At 40.7% G+C, this 26,919-nt stretch overlaps 2 protein-coding genes across 3 annotated transcripts in view; one reads left to right on the forward strand and one right to left on the reverse strand.

The window, feature by feature from the left end:
* Window positions 1-621: 621 nt before the first annotated feature.
* Window positions 622-14,063, reverse strand: LOC306703104 (uncharacterized protein). Its single transcript, XM_079168943.1, has 6 exons — window positions 13,722-14,063; window positions 13,144-13,253; window positions 5,387-5,513; window positions 4,834-4,944; window positions 1,700-2,252; window positions 622-1,268 (listed from the first exon to the last, which is right to left on the reverse strand). The coding sequence occupies exons 1-6, from the start codon at window positions 14,055-14,057 to the stop codon at window positions 802-804; spliced, it is 1,704 nt and encodes a 567-aa protein (XP_079025069.1). The 5' UTR covers window positions 14,058-14,063; the 3' UTR covers window positions 622-801.
* Window positions 14,064-17,285: 3,222 nt separating this feature from the next.
* nvl (nuclear VCP like) overlaps window positions 17,286-26,919 on the forward strand; it is a 42,482-nt gene continuing 32,848 nt past the window's right edge. For both annotated transcript variants that reach the window (XM_079169288.1, XM_079169289.1), the window contains exons 1-6: window positions 17,286-17,424; window positions 18,649-18,745; window positions 20,368-20,438; window positions 21,837-21,889; window positions 22,006-22,096; window positions 22,232-22,292. In XM_079169288.1, coding sequence (XP_079025414.1) covers window positions 18,689-18,745; window positions 20,368-20,438; window positions 21,837-21,889; window positions 22,006-22,096; window positions 22,232-22,292 — 333 coding nt within the window. In that variant the 5' untranslated portion in view covers window positions 17,286-17,424; window positions 18,649-18,688. The remainder of the gene's footprint in view (window positions 17,425-18,648; window positions 18,746-20,367; window positions 20,439-21,836; window positions 21,890-22,005; window positions 22,097-22,231; window positions 22,293-26,919) is intronic.

Genomic DNA, 26,919 nt, shown 5'->3' on the forward strand with positions numbered 1-26,919 from the left:
TACAAAAAGATTCTACTTCAAATGTTGCCCATGGAAGAATGCGAACATCACCCTGTTTCAGCTAAATTCCACCGATGAGAAAAGGCCAAGAACACAAATACAGAAATCCCTCAAGTGAAATCACATTTGTACATTTGTGTACATGAGGGACACCATCGCTCATCCTAAGATATTTATTGGGAAAGACGTTTTTCAGAACTTGGTGACTGGCTAGTCATTTGTGTATTTATACATTGCTTCTTTCAATTACTTCTACAAGTAAGACAGGTACAAGTACAAGTGAGGAGGTACAATTTACATTGGAGTTTATTTAAAGTTCATTAAGTTTTTATAGAATGTGACAGTGAAAGTATCTTGTCTGGAGAACTCTACCGAAAGTCTATTCCCTTTAGGCTTGACTTGTGGCGGTAAACAATTGTTAGTTTTGTCCCTTATGAGGAGCAGTGACTGGGGTGAGTTCCAATTATCTTATATTATAATTACCTTATATCCTATTAACAGTGGACTCCAATGATAACAAATACCTCTGCAGCATTACCCACTTCCCTGCTGTCAACTCATGATGTTCCTTCACTGTAACTAACAGTTTTTAGTTTCTGTACTTCAGAAAACTACAATCTGTTTACAGCCATAAGTAAAGCCAACAAGGATGAGTGTTAAATAATTAAAACGACTCGTTTAGTGCACTGTTAAATCTTGGTTTACAGACTGATAACAGCTTGTATTGGTCTTGGCTTGCTCAGTAGTTTTGTTATTGATAATTTCCATATACAGTACATGTAAACTAGCCTTGAGAGCATGTTATTTCTTGTGATGCTCGACTATAACAAAGCTTTTTGTCAGCTGCTCCTCATCTCTGCCTGTTTCTGCTCTCACAGTATCCTCTACTTCCTGCTGTTCTGTATTGTCTCCTCCTTTACAGCTCTGGCAATCTGCTGTACTGGCGGCCAGTGTTGAGTGGTGACACACAGTGTGCTGCTTCTGCTCTTCCATCATTGCAGGATCAAACTGAGAGGATCTACTCGCTGACTTACCGAGGTTCTCCTCCTCTGCCTCTCCCTCTGTGTTTGCCTCTCTCTCTGTCTGACACCTCTCTTTATTTGTGTTTCCCTCTTCCCTCTTGTTTTCTTCTTTTCTCTTCACTTCCTTTTTGGTCTCTTGCACATGGAACTGGCACATGCTCTCTGCGAGCTCCCTTAGCCACTGCACCTCGTCCGTGGAGCTCAGAGAGGGAAGCTTTGGGTTGTCCGGTCTCTTATTTTGTAGGTCTGTAAAAATCAGAGTTTCATATTTATACTGCAGGTGACAGTACAGCAAGTAACAAAACCTTAGTTTTCCAAGGCAAAAATAATCAACAAATGAAACGTAAGTGCATAGAGGGAGACTCTTCTTCTTAGAAAAGAGAGTCTGTAATATTTCAACATAATTAGGGCGGGGCAATGATAATAGACTGACATTTTGCCATACAGTTTATACTGTGGTAGCTATCCTTTGAATAGATCTGGTTCTCTCTTGTTTTATCCATAAACTGTTACATTATTATGAGATTATGTATCCTGTGATAGGAGGATTTTAGACTCCTCATTCATGGGATAGAAATTTGAGCTACAGCTTTTTCTGGTATTCAGTGCACAATATATTTGAAATTGTGTACATATGTTACCTGAAATTTAGTACTTTAGATGTGTGAGTGTGTTACCTGCTACCGTCTGCTGCTGTGTCCAGGCAGGAAGCTCTGCTGTGGGCTGAGCCTCTCCATGTTTCAGGCTCTGCTCTGCTTTGGATGCAGCTCTCAGTGTGGTGTACAGAGAAATGGCCTGAGGACCCCTGAGCTCACCATCATCTCTGCTTCCAACAGTGTTGTGGCTGCTATTGGTGTCTCCTGCGGCAGGCCCACCACTGTTCATGTCATTACAACCACTGCCTCTGCAATCGTCACCAAAAACTTCATCACTATAATTTTTGCTGCGTATAGTTGTAGCAGAGACTTTGGTGCCTTTAATACACTCTATTTTGGGAACCTCAGCAGCTTTACTGTCACCACTGTTATCATTGGTGCTAATAGTGTGAACGTCTTTACTGCTGCTGTTTGCTCGTTGATGTTTGTCCCGTAGCAGAGGACGGCCCCTGAAGGCAAGGTCAGGGTAGGTCTTCTGCATCTCCATAATGGACTGGTCTAAGCCAATGACATGGCAGCATTGAGGCTTGGGCTGAGGTTTCACTGCAAGCCTGGTGTCCAAATACAGAGGTACCTGACGAAATAAACAAAGCTGAGTTCAGTACAGGGTGCAGTTGGTTTGTTAAGGCCGGTTATGTTTGTTATCCTGGTTCTTCAGTCTGTCATGTCGGGCTGGGTCATGTGCGTTGATGATGTATGCTGACATGCATTATACTTGCATGCTCATTCTTTATTTTTTATTTATTGCTAGACAAAACACAATAACAGAACAACAAGAGGTTGACAGGAACAGTGAATATAGCTTTGTAAAAGCATGCAAAATGAAAAAAATGAATTGGTAAATAAATAAAAGAGCAAATATCATAAATGATGTAATATCAATAATCATACGCATATTATTATACACTATAACAATAACAACAGCAATAGTAATGATGATAATATAAAGTAAGGTGCATAAAATCGGGGCACCTTCAGGGAGCTCCAGAATGGGTCAGCAGGATCAGTCCTGCTGGGTCAACCATTTTATTGCTTCATTTTGTAGTTATTGACATGAAACGTTTTTTTTAAGGCAATTTGTGTTTGGTGGTTGTTCTTTTTTTGACGGAGTGGTCCAGCTTTGGGACACTCCCAGACCCTTTACCTTTAGTTACTGGTAACTCATACTTCCTTCCCCATGTCGCCCGCTCAAAATGGAACAGTCAGAGTGACCCAAATTGAGCTCTACATAACATAACATAACAGTCATTTAGCAGACGCTTTTATCCAAAGCGACTTACAATTCAGATTCTATCACATACACCGTAGGCACAGCTATGGGAGCAATTTGGGGTTAAGTGTCTTGCTCAAGGACACATCGACATGCGACTACCAGAGCCAGGAATCGAACCGCCGACCATCTGGTTGAAGGACGGCCCTGCTCTCCACTTAGCCCCAGCTCGAGCCACCAAGGATGGGACAGAACACGGCCCCAACAGTTCCCATCCAAACAAAGTTATGGGGGCGGTGACAGGAAGAAAAATAAATACTCAAATATGCCGAAAAAAAAAAGGCTATTTTTTAACAGTAGTGCAATAATTTACCTAAGTTTATCTAGTTTTATATCACTTGTTCATACAAAATGGTATGAAAGTCTGACAGAAAATCCAAGTTGTCTGTCTTACTGAGTGCCATCGCGCATCTGTATGTGTGTGTGTGTGTGTTTACCTGACTGTGTATACGTGAGAAGAAACCATGTGGGCTAGCGTGACTGTTGTGATGCTGAAGCTAGCTAGCAGAAGTTAATATTAGCAGTAAGAGTTCAAGTTGAAAGATATGTAAGACGTTATGACATTGACATGACATTTTTAGCATTTTGCTTGGTGTAGATTCTTTTCTTTTTTTTACCTAGCTTTGTATTTTTAACACTCAAAGGAGGAGGAGAAACGGATTTGGTGGCGGAGTTAGTGGCGCCTTTCTGGAGAAGGACATTTCAGGAAAAAATGGACATCGTAAGAAAGGGTCGGCGAACCCCACAGCTAGCAGCCCTGACCCAGCATGGAAAAGGATTTGTACGAACGCTATTTCTGGCTAACAGCGCCGGAGAAGCGTTGCACATTTTATGGCTGGGAATGCATTTCATTTGCAACTGAGAATCTTGGTGTTTGGAGCTACGCTACGCTAACCTGAGGTGGCTAACCAAGGCAGCAACACGACACCATAGCACGACAGGACACTTACAAGCTACGGTGCTTTTGAAAACTTTTGCTGAGACCCGAGTGGATCTACAACTGAACGAACAACTACACAGGAGGACCTCTGGCTGGAACTGAACCGCACCGATGTTCTGTACAACCGCGGTATTAAACTCTTTGTTACCAAAGAAAGGCAGTAGCGTTTCTACTGTGTTAATTTGTCTATGGTGTCATTTTTATGATATGGTTAATATTGTTTCCTCTGATGTAAATAATATTTAAATGCCTCGTCATATAAATATATGTGACTGGTTCTTGTGAGTTTGTTCTTGTCATTGTGTTAATTTCATTGATTTTGACTCTATGATTTGTCCGTTAATGACGAAGCATTCCCTCATGGTTTAGGGTCCGGACATTTAATTTTCTGTTTGGGGATTTGTTTTGTTTTACAAAGCAAAAATTATGGTCTGGAGAAATGGGGATTATGTGGCGATTGCTTTAGCCCTGTTTGAATCAGTAGGGAACAGCTAAACGCTGCGGGGCGAGTTTGTAGTGTGCGTGCTGCTGTTGTTTTCCTGCTAAGCTAGTTTAGCATAGTGTGCCTCCCAGAACAGACACGCCTCACCAGAGTACAAATTTGTGGTTCCGGGGTGGGAGTGTCAGACAGCATGTTGCCAGGTTGAGCGCTGCGTAGTCCACCGAAAACATTATATTTCCCACAATTTAAGCTTCTGCATTTTCCAAATACAATAGTATTATTCAAATGTATTGTTCGGTTCGTAAGCCTCGTACCAAACGATTTAATATGAATACGTGTATTGTTACACCCCTAGAAAGAAATAATAACCCGTAGCTGTGGTGTCATAATGAGGTTATTAGGAGGTGGTTCAACTGTATTGGACAGCACTGAAGGCCCAGGTATAAAATGCACGGCCCATCACTGCATTCTCAACACAGTCAACCTTCCTCTTTTATATATACCTCTTCCATCTTCTTGTTCTCCTCTTCCTTTTGTCCTATTATTGTCTTCTTCTCTGTAGGTTCATCCAGTTTTGTAGACCCCATTCTCCTCTGGAGAACCTCCAGAAATTCCTGTGGTGTAAGGTTACAGCACATGAAAGCCATGAAATGACACTGATCTACTGTAAACCCTATCCTATGGCTGCCATTCATTTACATAAAGGTGTTGGGTGGAGGACTGGTAGATAGATAGATACTTTATTCATCCCCAGGGGGAAATTTGTTTGTTACAGCAGCAAAGATATACTTCAGCAAACGAAGTAACAGAGTAAAAATATGAAGTATGAAAAATGCACAATATATACAATAAAACAGTAGAACATATTAGATACTCAGTATCACTATCAGTATGTTTATTTTCCATGCTACTGAGATACACTGACAATGTGTGTGTTTATATATCCCCAAATGTGTGATCTAAGTGTTTTTTTTTTAATTGCATTCCTTTTCTAAAACTTAACTTATGTCATTAAAATGCAAATATTTAACATGGTTGGACGATTTGTGATCTTACCTGTGGTCCCAGCTGATCCTTCTCCAAGATCTTCAGGAGGTGGTCACATTCCACCCTGGCCAGCAGCAGTTCGAAGCCCAGTAGCATGGCCCTGTCTGGGTTAGCATCCTCACTGAGTCTGTATTCACTGAAATACAAACAGTTTAGAGGACAACTAAAGAGAACAAGACAAAAGGTGATGGATGAGAAGAGCGGACCAAATGCTACTTCACAAATGACAGAACCTTGCCTGAATCCAACATGATTTAGTTGGTACAACCCCAAACCCCCCAGTTTCCAAATGTGATGTGTACATTTAAGATCAAATGTGATTGAAAACATTGACAAGCATATAGGGGTTACTTGTGGTTCCTAGAGCCTCAAAAAGTAAGATGGGAGCCAGAACCTTCAGCTATCAAGCTCTTCTTCTGTGAAACCAGCTTTCAGTTTCAGTCTGGGGGACAGACACACTTACCACATTTCAGAGTAGGCTGTTATTATTAGTAGTTGTAATTTTTCCATCATTATTCTGCATATTACTGTAATAATATTAATATGCATTGAATGTGTTGTAACTCTGTTATGTTGTTCATTCTGTACACATGACATCTATTGCACCTTTGTCCATCCTGATAGAGGGATCACTCCTTTGTTGCGCCCCCTAAGGTTTCTTCCTATTTTTTCCCTGTTAAAAGTTTTTTTTGGGGGAGTTTGTCCTGTGAGGGTCCCAGGACAGAAGATGTCATATGTGTACAGATTGTAAAGCCTTTAGGCAAATTTTGTGATTTTGGGCTATACAAAATAAATTGAATTGAATTTAATTGAATTACAAAATTAGAACTAGAAAATTTCGCAAGAAATTTTGACAGTGTGGCTTCTACTGCCCGAAGACATCGCAATATACTGTATATACACGCCAATATTACCGGTAGTGTCATTGAGGTTCAATTGAGATATCGCTTCTCTCTTTTCTGCATTTTTGATTCATACTCATGGATTGAATCTTGTATTCGTGATGGACAGTCCACAAATCACTCCCGTCATTTCTGTATATACATCTTTGTTTGAGAAGCCTTTGGAGATATATACCTTTGTTTGAGACACATACCTTTGGAAATGATTTTTGTATTTAAGATATATACCTTTGGAAATTAAATTTCTGTATTTGTGATGGAAAGACTTGTACTTAACATGAACCTCATTCTGAGCTTCATGTTCAGATACAGTTACTCCGTGGGGCTTTTATTTTGAAAGGGTGGGACTGGGGTGGTGAGAGGGGGAGAGGAGACAATCATAGTGTTTGACACACATACACAGATGTTATTAAATGACAGGCTTCATCACAAGCATTCCAGTTAGAATTCACTCTGTGGAGCTTTTATTTTGAAAGGGTGGGGCTGGGTGGATGAGAGAGGGGGAGAGGAGACAGAATGATAATGTGACTGAAGCAATTGAATACCTCCAAGTCATGTGATTAGAGTAAACAGGGATTTTCAAAAAAACTACATGTCAAACATCTGCCCTTTATACCAAAACCATGTGGTGTTAAAAATGTGAGCTCCAGAGCAATATACAAAACTGGTACCCTCTGCTTTCTTTGAGAAATGAGTGGTCAGATTTAACATGGAGTCTAATGGAGCAGTTGGTTGGAGTTCATGTCGCTTAACTGCTCTTTGAGCCAAATGTGTAAGTCCGTTTACACAGACACTTGACTGCGATCAGCACAACAATTCCAAGCTTTTGGGTCCAAAATTGTGTATAAAGAGTAAAGATTGTGTGACTAAGAGCAATTTATTTGTAAAAATCACAGAATACTTTTCATGCTCTGCTCCACTCTGACCATGATGTCATCACTTTAGCACTTAACGAGCCGTGCAATACACACCCATTATAAAATCTGAAACAGACCCAAAATGTTTCTATGTTACTGTATGGCTAGTCAATATGGGTCCAAAGTTAAGTTGTTTTTTTTGTTGCTATCTTCATGGCGAAACTGTGCGATTTTGCTCCGTTTTTTGGCGATCTTTGGGAAAACGTCTGGGCGAATCTCTGAGAAAAGTCATAGCACACGATTCCCGATAAGGCCGCACGTTTTGATGCATTTCTTGCGCAGGTGTTGGCAACGCTGCGCGACGAGAAGCGCAGCAAACTTTTGAAAGATGATTAAGCCCGCAGGATTATAGTCAGTCTGCTTTGGCACAGCCTTTGTGCCACAAAGCCACACTGAAAAAAGTAAGTTTATTCCATAGAGACCCACATCCATTGCGGGGGGGGGCTAGGCGGCGCCTCTCACTCAAACAGCTGCATTTTCGGTAGATTTTAGAACTGTAACAGCAGAGTCAGGGTGGAATGAGGAGGCTTAGCAGGGGTCGCTTAATCCCTTTGAAAATATATTTTCAAAGGGATTAAGCGACCAGGTTACAGAAGAGTTAGTGGATAGGGATGATCGAACTGTCTTATTTTTCCACCCATCCGGCTCAATAACCACCTGTGTGAACACTGCAGGGAAAGCGCCAGCTTTCAGCCAGTCCAAACTGCCTTTGGCTCCCTCTCTCAGCCCCCAGTACCAGCTTCTATTTGCACAGTAGTATTTACTCTCCTCCCAACACTTCTCTTTCCCTGGATGAGGAACCCATGCAGCTGGGTCGGGCCCTCCTCTCCCCGCGCTGTTCCCCACTATCCATAAAACTGTGCTATCGATCTCCGAGACCAGTGGCTGGACCCCCTCACCCTGCTCATCTCTCATCGACCGTGAACCCTCTGTGAAGTGAATTTGTCCAGTTCTGTGGTTCAGTCATGTCCCAGTCTTCTGCCTCAGACCAAAAATTGCATTCATGAGCCTTGTCCTCCAACTAATTAACCCAAGCCGAAATCAATTATGATGCAGGGAATTGGGAGTTGTTAGCTGTGAAGCTCGCTCTGGAAGAATGGCGGCACTGACTGGAGGAGGCTGAGCAGCCATTCTTCGTGTGGACTGATCACAACAACCTACATTCAGTCTGCTAAGCGCCTCAACTCCCGGCAGGCTTGCTGGGCTCTGTTTTTTGGCCATTTATCTTTCTTACTTAACAACCATCCCGGCTCCAGAAACCTGCAGCCTGATGCAGGCTCCAGTGGGCACAAACTTCCTGGTTTCCAAGCCACCAAGGGACCAGCAGCACGATTTCTTTACAAAATGCCCGATCTGTGCATTTTGTTGCTCTCCCTTAACTCCTTATAGCCTCTGAGACTGCTGATTTGGCCGTTAACCATGTTTCTGGTTACATGGGATACCCTCAGACATTGACACCCCCACCCCTTTCTTCTGTCAAGCCCTGGGGCCACAATCAGTCTTTCTTTCGGTTATCATCCACAGATTAGGTGGTCAGAAAGAGCGGGCAAACAAGGACTAAGGGGCGGTTCTCCATTTTGTGGACTCCAAGAATCCCTATTCCTAGAGCTCTTCCCTCCCTTGGATTGAGTACACACACAACTCCCTGTCAAACACTGCAATAGGTATTTCACCATTTAAATGTGCTACGGGTTTTCCACATTACATACATTTAGCTTTTATCTAAAGCGATTTCAGATTCTATCATACCGTAGGCATGTAGCAATTTTTGAGGGTTAAGTGTCTTGCTCAAGGACACATCGACATGCGACTAGTGGAGCCTGAGCCGGGGATCAAACCACCGATCCTCTGATTGAAAGACGGCCCTGCTCTCTACTTAGCCACAGTTTCAACCTCCTCAACTTAATTTCTCACGTTACAAAAACAATCAAAGAAACTCATGCCCCGTTACATTGGACATTTTGAAATCCATCTGTTGTCAGACTCAAGCTTCCCTCACAAATGAGAAATCCCCCCTTGTTCCATGTCTCCCAGTCAGGGCTGAATAAGCCGAATTCTGCAAAGGGGCCCTCCTACCTGACCCGTGAGCCATATAAAACATTTGCTGTTGTCTCACAGTCCCACCTGACACCCCAGTGCTCCCACTACATTCCTCCCTCCTCTTCAACTGTTTGCTCCCTCTGCCAGTCTAAGAATACATAGAGCTATACAGAACAGTATGAGGTACAATTTATTATTCATCGAAAATAATATTTTCTAAAGAGTCTTGAGATGAGTGAGTATTAGCATTAACAATTAATAAGAAATTACTGAATGTGGATCAACGTAGGCTATGCTTGTACTGTCTGATCATCCAGAATCTCCCCTGCTGACAAATGTAAGCATAGAACCTGTACATTATAAATAAATACTATTTTGAATTGTATCAGCTGCATCAGGCCCATTCAAACTGGTTCCCACAGATTCCCTTTTATACATTGGACGATTTATACTATGGCTTGGCTGAATACGCTACTTGTTATTTTTCATGAGAGATGTGCATTTATCCATATCGCCCCGCAGCTAATCAACGTGTTAGCTCTCAATCCATTGCTTTCCATTTTGCATTAATCCAGAGTTGTAATCTGGATTGAAAGACTAGATAATCCTTGTCTTGTTTTAAAATGATGTGCACCTTTAAGGAGGGCCATCATGCCATTACGTACATATATTTTCTATTGCTGGAGTTTCATTTTGTGAATGCGCATATGAACGCATGTTTACTCGCAATGCGTCTATCTTTTTCGAGCTCCTGTTAATAACCACCGTTGCCCAGTGGTGTTAATCAAATAATCAAACTATTGAAATATTGAATAGTATTTCAAGAACACTGCCCTGTAGACTGGCGAGCAAGAAAGACAAAGGCCAACCGAGAGATGCACTGTCCAAATCGGTTAGCAAGACAAACAAACTAGAGAGAGATGCACTGCAAGCTAGCACCGCGATTTAACATGACTGTTATTTGCTGACATCAAATGTAGAGAGGAGAGAACACAAGTGTATCTGAATGCTGATCCCGCAACTCCTGTGTTTTTTTCCTTTCCACTACATTCTCTGATTGAAGTTCTCAACATTGACACCCGCTTTGACAGAAGGGGGATGCAGGGTCCTAACGTAATTTGAGGGGGCCAACATAACTTGCTTAGTGAGCGTATAGGGCCACCTGTCTGTGTCACGCTCTCGAGGGATATTTAAGGCGCCCCTGGGGGCCAGCTGGTTGCCACTGGCCCTAAGCAGCCACCAAATTTGCTTATGTCTTGGGCCAGCTCTTAAATAATGGCCATTTGAAATTGTATGCACACAACATTGCAAATGTAATTTCAATGCATTGGTTGCTAAATAAAACATTTACATTACATTACATTTCCAATCAATCATGACTTTGGCTTTAGACTAGCGTTTATTGCTGCTCTGCTACCGACCGAGGACCATTTGGTCCTCCAGCGAGACAGTTTAGCGAAGAGAGTGTCGTAGAATGCACTTTTCAGAAACAAATATAAAGAATGCTACACACATGCTATATAACAGAGTAAACAGCAACATCTGGGCATCACTACCATGTAAGTCATTTTTGACACACTCGAAACACAATTATACACAACTAATATAAGCAACTAGAAGATGTACCACAATATCACGTATTTGTTGCCATGACTCTGCAAACTACCACTCCTGAGAAAGCTACGAACAAAAAAGCTAACGGCTACATGGCCGAGCAATATACCAGAAAGCATGAGAATTCGACACAGAATCCAGAGATATCTTCAGAATTTCTCTCCGTAAAACCAGTACAGAGCTGTGAGCAAACAAATGCCAGAACAACCGCTTTACCGAAAAAAGAAATCACAGCCAGCACCTCACCTTTAGTTGAATTACGAAAAGACCCGCATAATTCCCCGTTTGCCAGCTAAACACTGCTGCTACGGATGTCCTGTGTCTTTGTCATTTGTTTCCTGGAGAAAGGGGGGTCAACCTAACTTGTGGGACCCCGGGGGGAGGGGGTCAGACTTTTGGCGAATGGAATTTTACGCACAGGGGTGCAAGGCGTTTTTTCGATTTTTACTGGCTCAAGACTCAGTCAATCAACACCCGGCTTCTACTTCCACATTGCTGAGACTCTGACACGTCTAAAGAGGTGTCATTTTCTAAAATTGACCAATCATAGGCTTGCTGAGCTTCCAATACACACGTGAAGACTGGAGCTCAGACGAGAATCATCCATGGTTTACAGCCTTAGAGAGGATTCTGGCTCTCAAAATAATGCCAAACTGCTGTATTGGGATAGATTGAACACTATTAGTGATAAAACAAGTGAAATATATAGTTATATAGTATATACAATTAGAATAGAACAGTAGCAACAGCTGGTTCCAAAATGAGAATTTGGCTTGACCTCGTGTGACCTGTCCGTACTAAAACCTCTATAACTTTGGCCTGCTTCACTTTATCAAAGCCATATTTTTTTTTGAGACTACTGACATGTGCTATGATTTGGGAGAGTTGTTAGACTAGCCAGGGCCTCATTTCAAGAACAATATATCAATAAAAGTGCTTTTTTCAGGCAAACCAGAACATTTTCAATTTGAGCTGTGTGCCATCTTCATTTAGTATTAACCAGTAACATATACACTGATATTTACACATCTGATCAAATCTCACAAGTGTTTCTGTTATTAGAACATCACAATTATTAAAATAGGCCTTGTAGTTACATAACTACAGTCTTTTTGGTATGGGTATGACATTTTTGAGCAGAGGCCTAAAAATAGGGCTAGGTTTTAAAAAGGTAGGATAAACGGATAATATGGACGGTGAATCATGGGCAAGTCTGCTGCCATGACTGTGTCTAATGAAGGGAGCAATATTGATGAAACACAAGGGTTATCACAATGACTTACAACATTGAGAAATTAGAAAAGCTACAACATTTGGGGAAGGACAAATTAAACAAGGCTATAAATCACAGGAAACTGCTTATGCTAAAGAGGGATGTAGCTGAGGTGCAATGAACACTTGAATTACTTGTCAACTATGGGGAAGAAAAAAGTGGACACAATGAGGTGGTGAGTTCAATGTCCACCGAGGAAAGGGGAAAAACAAAACACATGGTTTGGGGCTGAAATGGTTGTAGAGGAGGGTTTCATTACCGATGTGAAACAATAGTTGACAATTTATATTTACTTTTACTGTACAGCATTCTGGAGTTAGTGCTAATGTTTGGATCACAGGAGTCAGAGACAATCATACGAAGCCACCACTGGAACCTAATTCACTGAATAGTATACTAATATAATAGTGTAGCCTGATCGTTATCTGTAACTGCGAAGAAATACGACTAGCAGAATGTGGCCTACGAAGTAGCCTATGAGTGAGGAAAATGTATTTATATACAGACTTTTGTATAAATGATCCAGTAAGTGTGTTATTATAATTCAAGTTTTATATGTGCAAATCTAATTTTGACAACCTCTGGCGACTAAATCCTGGCGTACGCCTTGTGATGTTTGCCCCCCCCCCTGACCCCGGGGTTGGAAACCACTGCTCCCGAAGATCTTTACTTATTGTAGATACATTTTTTTGTATTTATACCACACTTGCTTTGGCAACATAAACATATGTTTCCCATGCCAGTCAAGACCATTTCAATTTAATTGAATTTCTCACAAAAATGTAAAAGAGAACATATGTACATTTGACGTATTATATCTTAGGTGCTTGACATGCTTTGCCAAGACATCTTAAGTCTAACTCACCTGACTAAAGTGCAGGCCTAATTCACTGTTTACAAGTGGATGTATGTATGGTGTATGTTTCTCCTGGCAGGGAGACACTATAGCTACCTTATTGCTTGATGTCTAAAGCATTTATTTTCACTCTTGTTCTGGTTCTTATTTTCCTTAATCCCTACCTTTGTGGAGTATCAGTATGGGGCAGGTAGCCAATAGAGCCCAGGACTGACTGAATGGTAGAACTGCTGAGAACTGGCAGGAGACAGTAAATAAATGGACCTGTAAACGTCTGAAAGAGACACACGAGAAAAATAAATACATTTATATTATTTATCTATTTATTATTAAATAAAGAAACAGTAGTTTATTAAGGATCGTTAAAATGTGGTCATTAAAGATTTGTGACCAAGATATGTAGAGAGTGGGACATTTTATAGTTAAAAAATAATTTCATAATTGTCAATGCTCTCTGGTGTACAACTCATGCCATGGAGACACTAGCTGTGTCCCAATTCAATACGAAGCACTCATTTAAGGCAGGTTTGAGTTTGTATTCAGTTTGTGTACACACTGAAAATGTGTCAAAATTAAGTAACTTCATTATTTAATCCGATACAATGCTTACATGTTGAGTATTCCTCAATTAACTTTGAATTACCCCTAGATACGGGGTACCCCTAGATACGGGGTAATTCAAGCACCTGAAAGGCAGTGGCTGAAGACAAACAAACGAAAGAAAGAAAAAGAAGAAAGCCACCTTAAGTGTCTTGATCTCTTTCTTCCAGGGTTGAACGAATAGATTGACGCAGATAGTTTCCAGCAGTTCGGTCGCTTTAATAAAAGCGTTCAGATATTTCCTTCCGTATGTGCCCTGTGATATATCCTGCCTTACAGCCTGGTAGAATGGGAACACGGTGAAAGTCTCTCTGGGTTCTGGCTCCCTCAGCAGATACTGAGCCGCCTTCTTCAGCAACGAGGGATCGCAGCACGGCCGAACCTCTGGACATGGCTGAGTGTAATAGTTCACATAATCTTCATAAACCTCCTGTCGGGAAACCGCCGCCTGTTCTTCTGTTCTGTAACCGTCCTTCATGACTGCCACGCCGTTTAGACAGTTCTAGAACATAAAATGAGGAAGTAATTACCCTAAAATAACCTTACGAGGAAGTGAAAGTGAGAGCAGCTTTTCTCTCATGGCGTATGTGCAAATAGTATAAACGTTTTCTTTTTTTTCTTAAACAGGTATTTATTCACAATTTAAAGTAAACCTGAGTTTACAAATACAATAACATAAAAAACAAAACAAGAATAAATAAAGCTTTTTACATCAGAACGAAACCGTAAACTACAATTAAAATAGATTAGCTTCTTTTGTGTTGGATACAAATAAATTAGAAGATAGGCTACTAATAAAGAAATTGGGTAAAAACGAGATTGAGGGTCCGTGCACGAAGTATAATTAATTTGCCATTGTTCACGTTGTATAATGAACAATGTCAGTTTAGGGGCATAACCTAATCTCATTGGTCTACGTGTGAGTTTGTTGTTCGATAGCCCATCCTATGGAGGACAGCATATGAATTAATTATAAATAAATGTATAAATAAATAAATGCTTAAATACATGTTTGAATACAGAAATAAATGAATAAAATAATCATTAAAAGCTGAAATAAATGCTGAAATAAATAAATAAAAGTATAAATAAATGCTGAAATAAATAAATTAATGTATAGATAAATAAATACAAGTTGATAATTAAACAGAACATAAAGAAATACATATATTTATTTCTACATTTATTTATGTGTCTGTATGCTAATGACGTGGAGGGTCCTGGTCTGTATTACAATACTTACTAACAATAGTAATAACATAAAACATAAGTTTAATCTCCAAAATGCTTAACTTTTAACAAATTACAGAGGTTTTCTACCCGTGTTTGCTGCCCTTTGGCATCATAGATTTCAGGCGAGTCAATCAGCTCCTTCCCATCTAAAAACTCAATTTCAGACTCTTTTGTTGTCTATTATCAAGTACTAATCATTATTATTGAAGCTTCCTTGTTAAATGACATTTGATTTATTCAGTGTAGGTAATGCAGAGACACTGCACACATGAGTGTCAACACTACAGCCTGAAACAGTCACCCAAATAGTTTAAGAAGTTGTTTTTATTTATTAAATAAATTGATAATATAATAAATCATTACATATTTTTACGGGGTGTGGTGGAGGACTCAAATGCAGACATAACCAGATGCAGTGTGAAACAGGTTTTAATAAGTCAAGAACACGATAGGAATCTTACAACACAGCAGGGAATCCAAGGACGAGACGAGAGAGGAAATCCGGCAGGGCATGCAGACTGGGAAACCGGGAACAGGACGAGCCAAACGGGTGGGTTGACATGGCAATGATCTGGCAAAGTGTGTGTGTGTAACTGTGGTCTAAATAGTAAGTGCAGCAGAGTGAGCAGGTGAGAGTGATAGAGCTGATGAGGTGGGTAACTAACAGGTGCACCGAATGAACTGATAGGTGAGTGAGAGATAAAGTGACAGGAGAGAAGGGGCAGAGCTGTGACAACATACAAACAATTCAGTGTTTGTGCCTGGCAGTTTATTCATGTTTAATTGTTGGAAAGTGGCAGAAACATGACTTTATGACAGTTGTATATTATGTTCATTGTTGTTTGTTTCTTTAATTTAGCTCTCATAAATTGATCGCTGGAGCAAAACGTTTGTAAACGCTGATGTTTTGATGCACTGAATTGCATTGCACGTGTTCATTCAATGTGACAATAACACAGACAAAGCATTATCTGTGTTTAGGCAGCATCGGCTAACGGACAACAAACTCACACATAGCAGAATACATTTATATTAACATAAGTAGACCAATGAGATTAGGCAATACTCCTAAACTGACATTGTTCATTATACAATATGACCAATGGCAAATTAATTATACTTTGTGCACGAGCCATTGAGAGCATCAATGTCAATACCTCACCTGAACAACTTCACCCTTTTGTCTTTTGAACAGGAACTGTCTGAAGACTCATTGGACTACTTTAAAATAATATCCATCTTCAACTGTAACCCCCAACATCTATGGCTGCTCCAGGACCCCTGCTTGCGCTTGGATTTGCTCTGCTTCTGCTCAAACTGAATGCTTGCATTATTCTCAGGCTGCTTCTGTGTGCTCATGAAGCAGGACAATGCACTACTGTTTAGTTTTATTTGTCATGATTCTCTTGTGTTGCAATTGGTCTACAACTGCATTTTGTTGTGCATCCCTGTGTTGCATAATGACAATAAATGATCCTTGAATCCTTGAGTTGCGCCAGTCAATGCAACTCAAACCATTGTATGTGGTTAATGACCGCAACAGCATGTTACTGCAATAGTCAACAGAAATACCACTGATAATCAATACCATTATATACCACGGCACCCACATAGCGGAGCATTACAGAGCTAAAATGAACTGTGCATCAAGCTAACGTTAGCTGAGACTGAAAATGTAGCACTTCCAACATAAGTATGTTCCGTTCAAGCTTGGTAACTATGGTAAATGGTAAATAGACTTGTATGTGTTTATCGCCTTTCTAGTCATCGGAGCATTTATGATGGAGCCACTTTTTACATTACATGTCATTCACCAATTTATAGGTATAGGGGTCATTATGCAAGGTGCCATTAAAGGGGGTAGAACCCCTGATCTTCTGATTGAAAGATGACCTCCTCTACCTCTTGAATGAAGATAAGAAAAAGTTTATTTAGGATTTGGCAATAATTATTTTTATACAAATGTTGACCATATAAAACAAAGTGTTGAGTGTTAGGAGGATTGTTCAACAGAACATTATAAGGAAGAACCTAGGCCCTGATAACATCAGTGCCAGGGTGTTTTAGAGGTTGGAGAGCAGTTGAGTAGTATATTCAATTTAGTTTGAGTCAGTGTTTTAAGGTGCCTGCAGAAAGGACAAAGAGATTTGAAGCATCCTTTGTTGTCATTGGTCTGTTGAAATCCATTAAATTAACATTGTACTGGATATTTCACTTATCGTAAACCATAAATCTGTCACTGGTTGGAATGTATTTTTATCAAGATCTTGTACTGCCTGATTTTTATTGTTATGTCTTAATTTTATGTTGACTGATTGACTTATCGTGGCTGCAAACCTGCACAAATCATCCAGTGACAATAATACTTTATACTACATACTCCAGTACAGTAGGTGGCGGTATGCACTGTATAAGCAATGGTTGCAATCTGTCATTAAACTAAAAGAAGAAGAGGGGGAAGCAGACGAAGAAGAACAATGTTCGTTTCCGGGATCGTCACGCTGACAAACCATCGTTCCATAATACGTCCATGTGCTAGATGTTAAACAGTTACCATCACAACAAAATAATTGGTTACGCTTACCGACCGACGTGGTGGTGTTTTTGTTGAGGTAAAGAACTTTGTGTTGTTTGACTGAGAATGCGTCTGTGTGTTGAATCCAGTCTGCTTCCACATTACAGCGGGTGAATGTGCCACTGGTGTTTTATGTTGCCGTTTTCCGTTCGTTATTTCTTAAAAGAATGTTTGATAAACATCAAAGCTATATTTATTAAGAAATGATGACAGTATACCTAATGATAAATGATCAAAAGTAATTTTCCCGTTAAAGTCCCCCATATTAGCGGGAACAAGCTACTTAGATGTGAGGACTTGCTGCAGTATTTTTTTATTTCTATAGACTATATGACTTATCTATTAATACCAATATATGTCTATTGTTAAATCATTCAATTGGTTATTGATGAATAATCTTTATCCCTGCTTAATATTCATTTGTGTACATTTGTCCCTGCTGCGAGTGGAAATCTTCTGCGAGCTGTTCATATTGACTGCTAGAATGAGAAGAATGTAAGTGGTGTATGTGATGAATAACTGAAATGGTCGACTTGTGATAAAAAGGAGGCTCAGCTGAAATAGTTATTGAAGTTTGGCCAAGGAGAATAGAACGTGGTGACTGCAGGTAATATTTACCTTTTTACAGAATTTAGGACCTGCTCAAATATTCACGATTCTACATGGGACAGTTCTATAGTCTATCAATCTCTCCAAGAAGTTTCCTGGAATCCTGACTTTACCTCTTCCTATACAAAGACACAGTTTGTTGTCTCTATAAGTATGGGGTCTGTCAACGACCTGGGTTGCAACCATTACACCATATCATTATCTTCCCAGCTATTCTAGAGACAGTGAGGCTACTTATAAATTGAACAAACCTATTCTAAACAATACAAAATAGGAATCACGGCCTGAAGGAATTTCCATCTCGGTGTACTAATTTAATACGAAAACACATCAGTTTTCCGTGTGAGTCAGAAGCAAGATCCAGCCAGCCTCTTTGAATCTATCACATGTGAATGCACTGTAACATCACGTAGATGTGTAACAAACAGCTCATTGACCACAGCGATTCATTGACTTACTTTTTTACACACGCACAATGAGATTCTGTTGAAGACTTTGAAACAGTTGATAAGTGTACCTTGAGTTAAGAATATTTGGTCAGTGAGTTGGTTATGCCAATAAAACCCTTCGCCTTTCCTGATTGGTTGTTTTGTATTGCCAATGTCATTGCTCCCAAAAAAGAGTGTATAATACATGCTGTGCTATATTTCAGATTTTAGTCTATCCTGCTGCAGGATCACATAAGCACAGGAATGAAGAACAGAAGTGGTGGCTGTCTGGACAGTCGGCTCAGACAGAGAGTGGAGCAGGTACAAATCCTTGTTCTCATTCTCCTTTGGATGTATGTAATGAGTTCAGATGTATTGATTTCACAAATGAGCCAAAAAGATTGTGTCATTTCACAGTTCAGTATAAACAGATAAGCTCTTTCCCTTTCACTGTACTGCATCATATCTTACACACTCACACGGCCATGGCTCAGTTGGGAGCGGGCATTTACTATTCGAAGCCTTAGTTTGAATCCTGATGGGCAGATGACTCCTTGCATGGTAACCCCTGCCATCAGTATATGGGTTCATCCCAAGTCTCTTATTTGTAATTTCCTTGCTTGAACCGGAAGTTGTTCTGTGCCGCCATATTGGCAGCCGTCCCAAAGCTCTAATTTCTGCTCTGAGGAGCGAGCAGGGATCTCTGAGGAGCCCTGAGCGAGGATGCACAAGAACAGGCTTCCAGAAAGTGTTTCACTTTTCATAAGTTATGTAATTGGAGCAGCTGATCGGACTGATCTGATTGTTCTCAACATCACTGGAGTTTAATACCAGAGTGAAGACAGATCACAGATTTATTGTAGGTCTGAACAACAAAAGCGCCACAAACAACTTTCTTCATTTATTAGAAAGATTTGTCTTTTCTTGATCTGATATTTTCTTAACTTTTATTATGGATACAATTAAAGTTAGAGAGAGCTGGAGAGAAGAAAAACTTTTTATATCATCATTTCCATTCAGTCACGTGAGGCTGATCGTTCCTGAGTGTCGGGTTTGATGAGTTATGTCATATTAATTTCCCCTAAAACATTGAGCCTCATACATTTATTCCAGTATTCAAGAGAAACCATAATCATATTCTGGGTTATTTAATAATGACATAACATTTCAAAACATACAGATGCAATTAATTAATAAATAAGACAAACTCATTCTGCCGGTAGAAATCGATCCTGCACTTATAAACAGAATGGTATACGAAATGCAGTTTGTTAAACGGGTAACCGGCTACATAAAAGAACACACCTCTACTCTGACAGTGATGATTACTGTGTCTTTATTAGTAAAAGTACACTGATCATGTGTGCAGATACAAACTCCATCTGTTAAAGCTGACTGATCCAGCTGTGATCAGCGGAAAACATGCAAGTGAGGGAAACAGGGATGCAATTAAAAGACTTGGGATGTACCCATGTGTGAATTGGTGAACGACATGTAGTGTAAAGTGCTTTGAGTGGTCGGAAGACTAAAAAGGCACTATATAAATAATAGTCTATTTACCATTTACACACCAAATCATCCATTTTTAGAGCACATCATACACAAGAAAATAATGCTAAATCAAGACATACAAATTATGCCATTTGGCAATCTTACCTTTTCAATACTCACTCACCAAGCAAAGTAATAATAGCAATAATAGATTAAATGTGTATAGTATTTATGTCAAAGAGTAAATAAACAGGAGGCGAGGATAAATGTCTTCATGGAACGATATGGTAACTGCCAGCCATCAGAGGATATGAGGGAGACAAAAGCAGTAATGTCATGTAAATCTAATATCCCTCTTGTTCTTGCATGAAGTGCATAATGCTTTTTCAGAGATTGGGTCTAAATATCTGATGTTGAACCTGACCCTGTTTGATGTTGAATTCTGGTTTCAGTATATGTCGACCTGCACCAGTGAATATGTGGACCTTTCAGCTATGGCCATGGAACTCCAAAAACTGTACAGGCAAGTGCATCATTTAAGGATTCAAGGATCATGTATTGTCATTATGCAACACAGGGATGCGCAAGAAGAAACACAAGACAAAAAAACAAACAAAACAGTAGTGCCTTCCTGTAGAACATCTTTTGTCCTGTGTTTAATCACCGACAACCTGTTGCTGGGTTTGCCTGAAGTCTTATTTCCTCTACCTTATTTTCATACATCAGACAGCCAGGAGTAGGCTGGGTAGTGGAGTAGCCTTCTAGCTGGGTTAGCTTAGCTTCCATCTCGGCTCTTCTCCCTTGAGCAGTTGCTTTCGGTGGCATTTTGTCCGGCAGGTCTTGCTGGGTGGTTGGCTGTTGGTGCTGATCGTCTCAAGGTCCATTGCTCTTAATCAGATCTCCACACTTCCTTTTCCAATATTGATGAATGTGTTCTGTCATATGCTCCAGTCATAAACACGAAAAAGAAGAAGGGTTGCCAGGTTACCATTGGCAAGCATTTTGAGAAATGTGCAACCAAGTCTTGGCCTTTGGTTGCCATCAGTGGCAACCACTTTTAACATGTAAAAAATGTGTGTATACACATATATGAAATAGGAACAGCAAAATGTGCACCCCAATCTCTTCAGATGTATGTGAGATGGAATTCAGCTGAAAGTAGAGATGATGGACAAGCTGATGTTTATGTTACTTGGGAGACCCACAATCCAAGACTTCAATGCTGAAGGGCCAATGGATCTGTGGTAAGAATCAGCACAAAGATCCAGAAAACCAAATTTTGAAAGGGAGAGAACTGATGAACAAGCAACCAGTGACCATTTTTGTGGCATCTGTGAAGAACATGACAACACTTTAATATTACAATTCAGTTACGTATCAGATAAAACAAACTACAAAATGTTTTGTTTTATTACTGTAATACATTTTTATTTATTTTATGTCGCATTGTCTGAGCTGATGTAAAACTGCATTTTATCTTAATTAATCTAAATATACAACCCTAGTTTCAGTTTTGGTAACCAAAAGCTGATGCCTGATTGGCAACATGGCAACCACTTTTAAAAGTTAATGTTGAGCACTGGTTTATCAAAGTATATAATCACATGTATAGAAGTACTTTTTCTTACTTACTTACATTCACTTACTCTACCTTTATTGATATGTGTGAGGTGAAACACCTGTCAGTAGAATACAATAAAGTTCAACAGCAGCACAAACTACAACCCTAAAAATGAGCATACAGTTGAATCAACACCTCAAAGGGTTTGGACAAAAACTGAACATTTGCACCTCCATAACGGTGGGGGTTATTGCAGGCTGTTGGATATGACTGCATTTGTCTTAACTAAACTGGACACAGTGTATGTGTATGTATGCTAAATAAAAGTGATGATGTGTTTGGTTTATATTGCATCTTTAGAATGGAGTATGGCAGGAGAAACAAGACAGCTTTCAGGATTCAAGTAGAGAAAGGTAAAAGAGGCAAAAGTAGATTGATGCCGTATTAAACTTCCAGTGTTCATGATCAAAATCTCTTGGAATAGGATCTGTGAGTTCTGATTTTTTTTCTTCTCCATCCTCTCTCCTAGTGTATGATGCAACCATGAAGGACTCCGGGCTGAATGATCAAGAGAGCAAACACTTGGCTAAGAGAGCCAAGCACAGCCACAATGACACTGGGTAAAGGACACTCCCTGCTTACTGCCTGGTTTTGAAGACTGTCTTTCACCTCAGGGCTCTAACCAGTCTGTCCTTCTAATGTACTCTCTTTTTAAATGTGCAAATTTATGACCTTACAAATCTGTGTGTTCACAGTGATGACGGCAGCAGCTTAGAAGAGTCTTCTGACAGTGATGACCATGTTCTGGAGAACACCGTAAGAGACACAGTGAAGGTTACATTTAAGGAATTATAGTTGAAGGTCATATGTTGGTCATAGAATTTTGACTGGTGGAAGCTTATATTACTGCTCTCTGTGGCTCCTCTTCTCACCAATATTAGTGATGCTCAGTAGATGGGTACCAATGATGTTCTGTGTGGTTTTAATCACCTGCTGTAGAGCTCTCCTGACCTGGGCCGTGCACATCCCATGCATGTTTGTACTGTTTCCAGTCAGGATGCTTTCTATTGCTTCTCTGTAGAAGTTGACAATTTGGCACAGGAATTGTGCCTTCTTGAGTTTCCTTAAGAAATACAACCGTACTGAGAGGTCTGAGGTAAGGAGATGGTCATTTATGACTTTTAAGAGGGCAGTTTCTGTGTTATGTTGTGTTCTGAAACCAGGTTTAAACAGTTCATAAATGTCATTTGTGGGTTTTCAATTGTGCATTCAAGCATTTTTTTTTTTAGAGAAAATGGAGATTTGATATAGGTCAGTGGTTATTTGGGATGTTAGGGTCAGGTAAAGGCGTATGGATGGATGTAACGGCAGCCACTTTGAGTGCAGATGGGAACTGACCAGTGGAGAGGGAGGAGTTTATTGTGGTGATAAGTGGGCTGATTCTTGGGAGACAGTTTTTACAGAAGTGGAAGGCACAGGTGGGAGTCTTCATGCCAGAGATTTGCTTCTGAAGGGCAGAGGGGGGTGATTGCGGAGAAGTCCGAGAGGTGCTGGTTGATAATAGAAGTTGGAGTATTGGACAGAGAGAGGGTGGAGTTGGCAGTGGCCAGCTCAGTGTGGATAGTTACTATTTTAGTTAGAAAAAGTATCTGGTGTGATCGCCCCCTTATGGTGTATAACAGCAATTCCCCATGTTCCAAGTTTCTGTATTGCAGAGTAGAGCAAGCATATTGTCGTGATGAATTCATGTATGAGGAGACTTTTATTGTTAAGGGATCGGGTGTTGAACAGGGCAAGCTTTTTTTTTTTAGGCTGTTTTGCATTCAGATTAGTTGAGATGATCTTGTGAGGGTGTGCAGATTGGCCACGTTCACGTGGGGTTTGTTGTGATGACGAAATGAGGAAGTAGGGAGACGCCACAGACGAGATGGAGTTTTCCGCTGTAGAATTAAAAACATTACTGTAGCAAGGTCATCTTAAAAGCCCCATTGCTCTTAAGTTCAGGATGATGTTGCATTCCGGGGTTAAAGACTGCGGTTTGAGTGTGAGGAGTTCAGTTATGGAGTACCCATGAGGACCCACCATGCTCACTGAGACTGATGTTATTTAGCCGAGGTTGGAGATCTTGTTGTGCGACCTTAAGTCAGGTCGCCAGAGCAGGTGAATACCAAAGGAGAATCTACAGCATTGCAGCTAAGACTAGGCTGGCAAGCCAGTGAGCAAGCAGGCTAGCACGCTAGTAGACTGGTTGCGGTAGTAATTATCTTGTTAAAGAGGCAGCGGTCCTCGCCTACATGGGAAAACCACACTGGGACTGAAGGAGAATAAGTCCGGGATTATACCTCAACAACGATAGGACCAGGCTTGACAGAGAACAAACACTGCAGCCAAGTATATTTCTCAGTTTGCGTTGGTTCGGGACCCCGTCACTATCCAGAAAGGAGGGCCAATCAAAGTGTAGTGAGAAGGCAGGTTGTCCAAAAACAGTCCAAAACATACGAAACTCATTTATGATCCATGCAAAGTTTAGCCAAAACACTTGGTTAGGTTAATTGATTAAATGGCTAAAAGCTGCTAGATTGAACCGCCGGGGGTTAGATTAGGCTTCAGTTTTCAGTTTGACGATTGTAGAAATCTGGAATCCGCAGTCACCGTAGTGTTGGGAACAAAAAGCAGCGTGTTTTTGTGTTATCTGCAAATATGAAAAACTAAATTATCATATATACAATGGCAGATGCAATCTAGCAGTGGCGCGTCACGTGGGACTACACGTTGAAGATGGATCAGACTATCAAAATAGAGGGGTAGTGTCACACGTGACCACACCTCGCAAGACCACAACATGGCAAGAGACAATAGACAGCTCAACGTGTGTGTGTGTGTGTGTGTGTGTGTGTGTGTGTGTGTGTGTGTGTGTGTGTGTGTGTGTGTGTGTGTGTGTGTGTGTGTGTGTGTGTGTGTGTGTGTGTGTGTGTGTGTGTGTGGGTGGGTGGGTGGGTGGGGGGGGGGGGGTTCGTAGAAGAAGAGAGAAAGCAAACAAAACAAAATAAATCCTTCAAAACAAAGCAGATCCTCACCACAGCGGTGAAATACGGAGATTGTTACTCTATCACACAGAGACCCGACTAGCGAAGTTAGCTTCGGCTAGCCATGGCTCTGATATTTCAACCGATAAAATAACAACTACCGACTTTGCTAGCGGTGACTGATCTATCTCAACACTGTTGTAACAGTATGAAATACCGCGAGCATATACACAACACGTTATAACAATCTTAAGCAAAACACAAACAAGATAATAAACACACAATTACCTAACTAAGCCCAGACACCAAGCTAAACATCTTACGGTGAGATGACTTCTTCATGGTCCTCCTTAGTGGTCCTTCTGACTTTCTTGGTTAAACCCAGATGCGGCGCTTTCAGCTGCGCTGCAATAATACCTCCGTGTTGGCGGAGCGGTTTCCTCGGAAATAAAGGGTATTCTACCTTCTTATAACCGGCACAAAGTCTACGTTAACAGGGAGAGAACGGGGCGTTATCAGTTCTCTGCCTCAGGATCCAAATTACAAAACAAAATTCGTCCTGCAAATTTAAGACTGACCTAAGTTCTTTTACAAGCAACAGTCCTTAGCCGTGCCTCCTTCTCTGACGCAAGTCAGACGGGAACGGCGGTGTATTTAGATGAGCTCTGGTGTTTTATCAACTCGGTGACATCCGGTCTTAGAACCGTAAGTCCACTGCAAGGTTGCCTTGATCAATGGGAGGCCAGCGTTGAGTTTGGGTGAAGATTTCACACATAGATGTTAAACGTTCCTTGGAGCTTGCTGTTATCTTCAACAAGCAGGCCCAAGTCTTTTCCTTTGTTCAGCGGCACATGGGGACCACAAGCACATAGTCAGACCCAGTGGCAGCTGGTGGAACATTTTCTAGGTAGGGCCATCCAATCAATTTCAGCAAACATCCCAATATGAATTAATGCAAAAAAATGAAGGTATCAAACACGCTAACTACTTTGCAGTTAAATATTTAACATTTATTCCAACACGAAAAAAAGCAGTAAATAACACTTTGATAAACATCTTATTTTAGTCACCCTCACAGGGAATTCAGTATTTTATTTATATATATATATATATATATATATATATTAGGGCTGTGAAATGATTACAAATTTTAATCAAATTAATCACAGGTTTCTGTGGATTAATCATGATTAATCACATATTACCGATTTTTGTCATTATTGTGCGTCTTTGCGGTGCTTTGATGCTCGAGTCCCCCGTTGCCACTCGCAAAACTTCCCCTCGTCCTCAACAATATTAATCGGTCTACAGCTTTTTGCAAACCATTTGGCAACTGTGCTCGTCAACTTGTCACAGGCAGACTTAGTGAGGGAACTACATTGTTCAGTGAGGGTGGTTTGGCGCATTCCACTTAAACTCCCCTCACCGACCAACGCATGCGTAGCGCTGAGATGGTACTTTAGGCTGGTAGTGCTACGGTGAAACGATAACGTCTTCCCGTTTACGTCCCTTTTCCTAGAGGCGGGAATTGCCCCCTCTCTACGGCAACGCTGATGGGACATATCTTCAACACCAGAAAGGACAAACATGAGACAGTCTGTTACATTAGTTTGTTTGGATAGCAGCTAACGTCTGACTGCATTAGAGATGTTTGGATTGAGACCTGTATGCTTTTGCTTCGATTATTGTTGTGTCACCTTCGTGATCTTAATGTTTTGGATATATCCTTCCACTGCATATTGCAGTCCCTTTTGCCTTGATCCGGAGAATATCGCGGAGATATTACTCCAAAAAGTATCACTGACACTGACAGATATAGCGCTGGTCCCCGTCCTCGCCATGCTTTAGGGTTGACAGTCCTGGGAGTTTTGTCGACGTAGCAACAGTAACTAAGGGGGCGAACGGTCAATTGTGGGTATATTGGAAGTAGTGCTGGGCGGTATACCGGTTTCTATTTCCTGTACGATAAGAATTTCCACATACCGCCATACCGGTGCATAGCCAGAACACTGCTGACAGTCTTCAACTGGCTGCTAAAGATGATTTTTGCTACTGAAATCTATGGCGGTGGAGCTAGTTATCTTATCTGTATTGAGACGGACCCCTAGTCATGGTCATAACTTTATAACGATTAACAACCCACAACTAACGCTCTTTAACAGAGCAAAACACCACAACACAACAGTCTGTGACACAGAAACAATTTGTAACACTAATAATTGTACATTTATAAAATTTCACCGCCGAACTGCATGCTGGGTACAGCTCACTCGCCTGCTAGCACAACAGTCTGCTAACAGCTGGGAGAGGCTCCGTCCTCCAGTAACGTTACATTACAGAACAGCGATGCAGGATAAACATAGACAGATGCACCGATAGAGTTTGACACATATGCAACGCTGATTACTGTAATATGT

This window comes from Pholis gunnellus, assembly GCF_910591455.1.
Source record: "Pholis gunnellus genome assembly, chromosome: 11".
Lineage (NCBI taxonomy): Eukaryota > Metazoa > Chordata > Actinopteri > Perciformes > Pholidae > Pholis > Pholis gunnellus.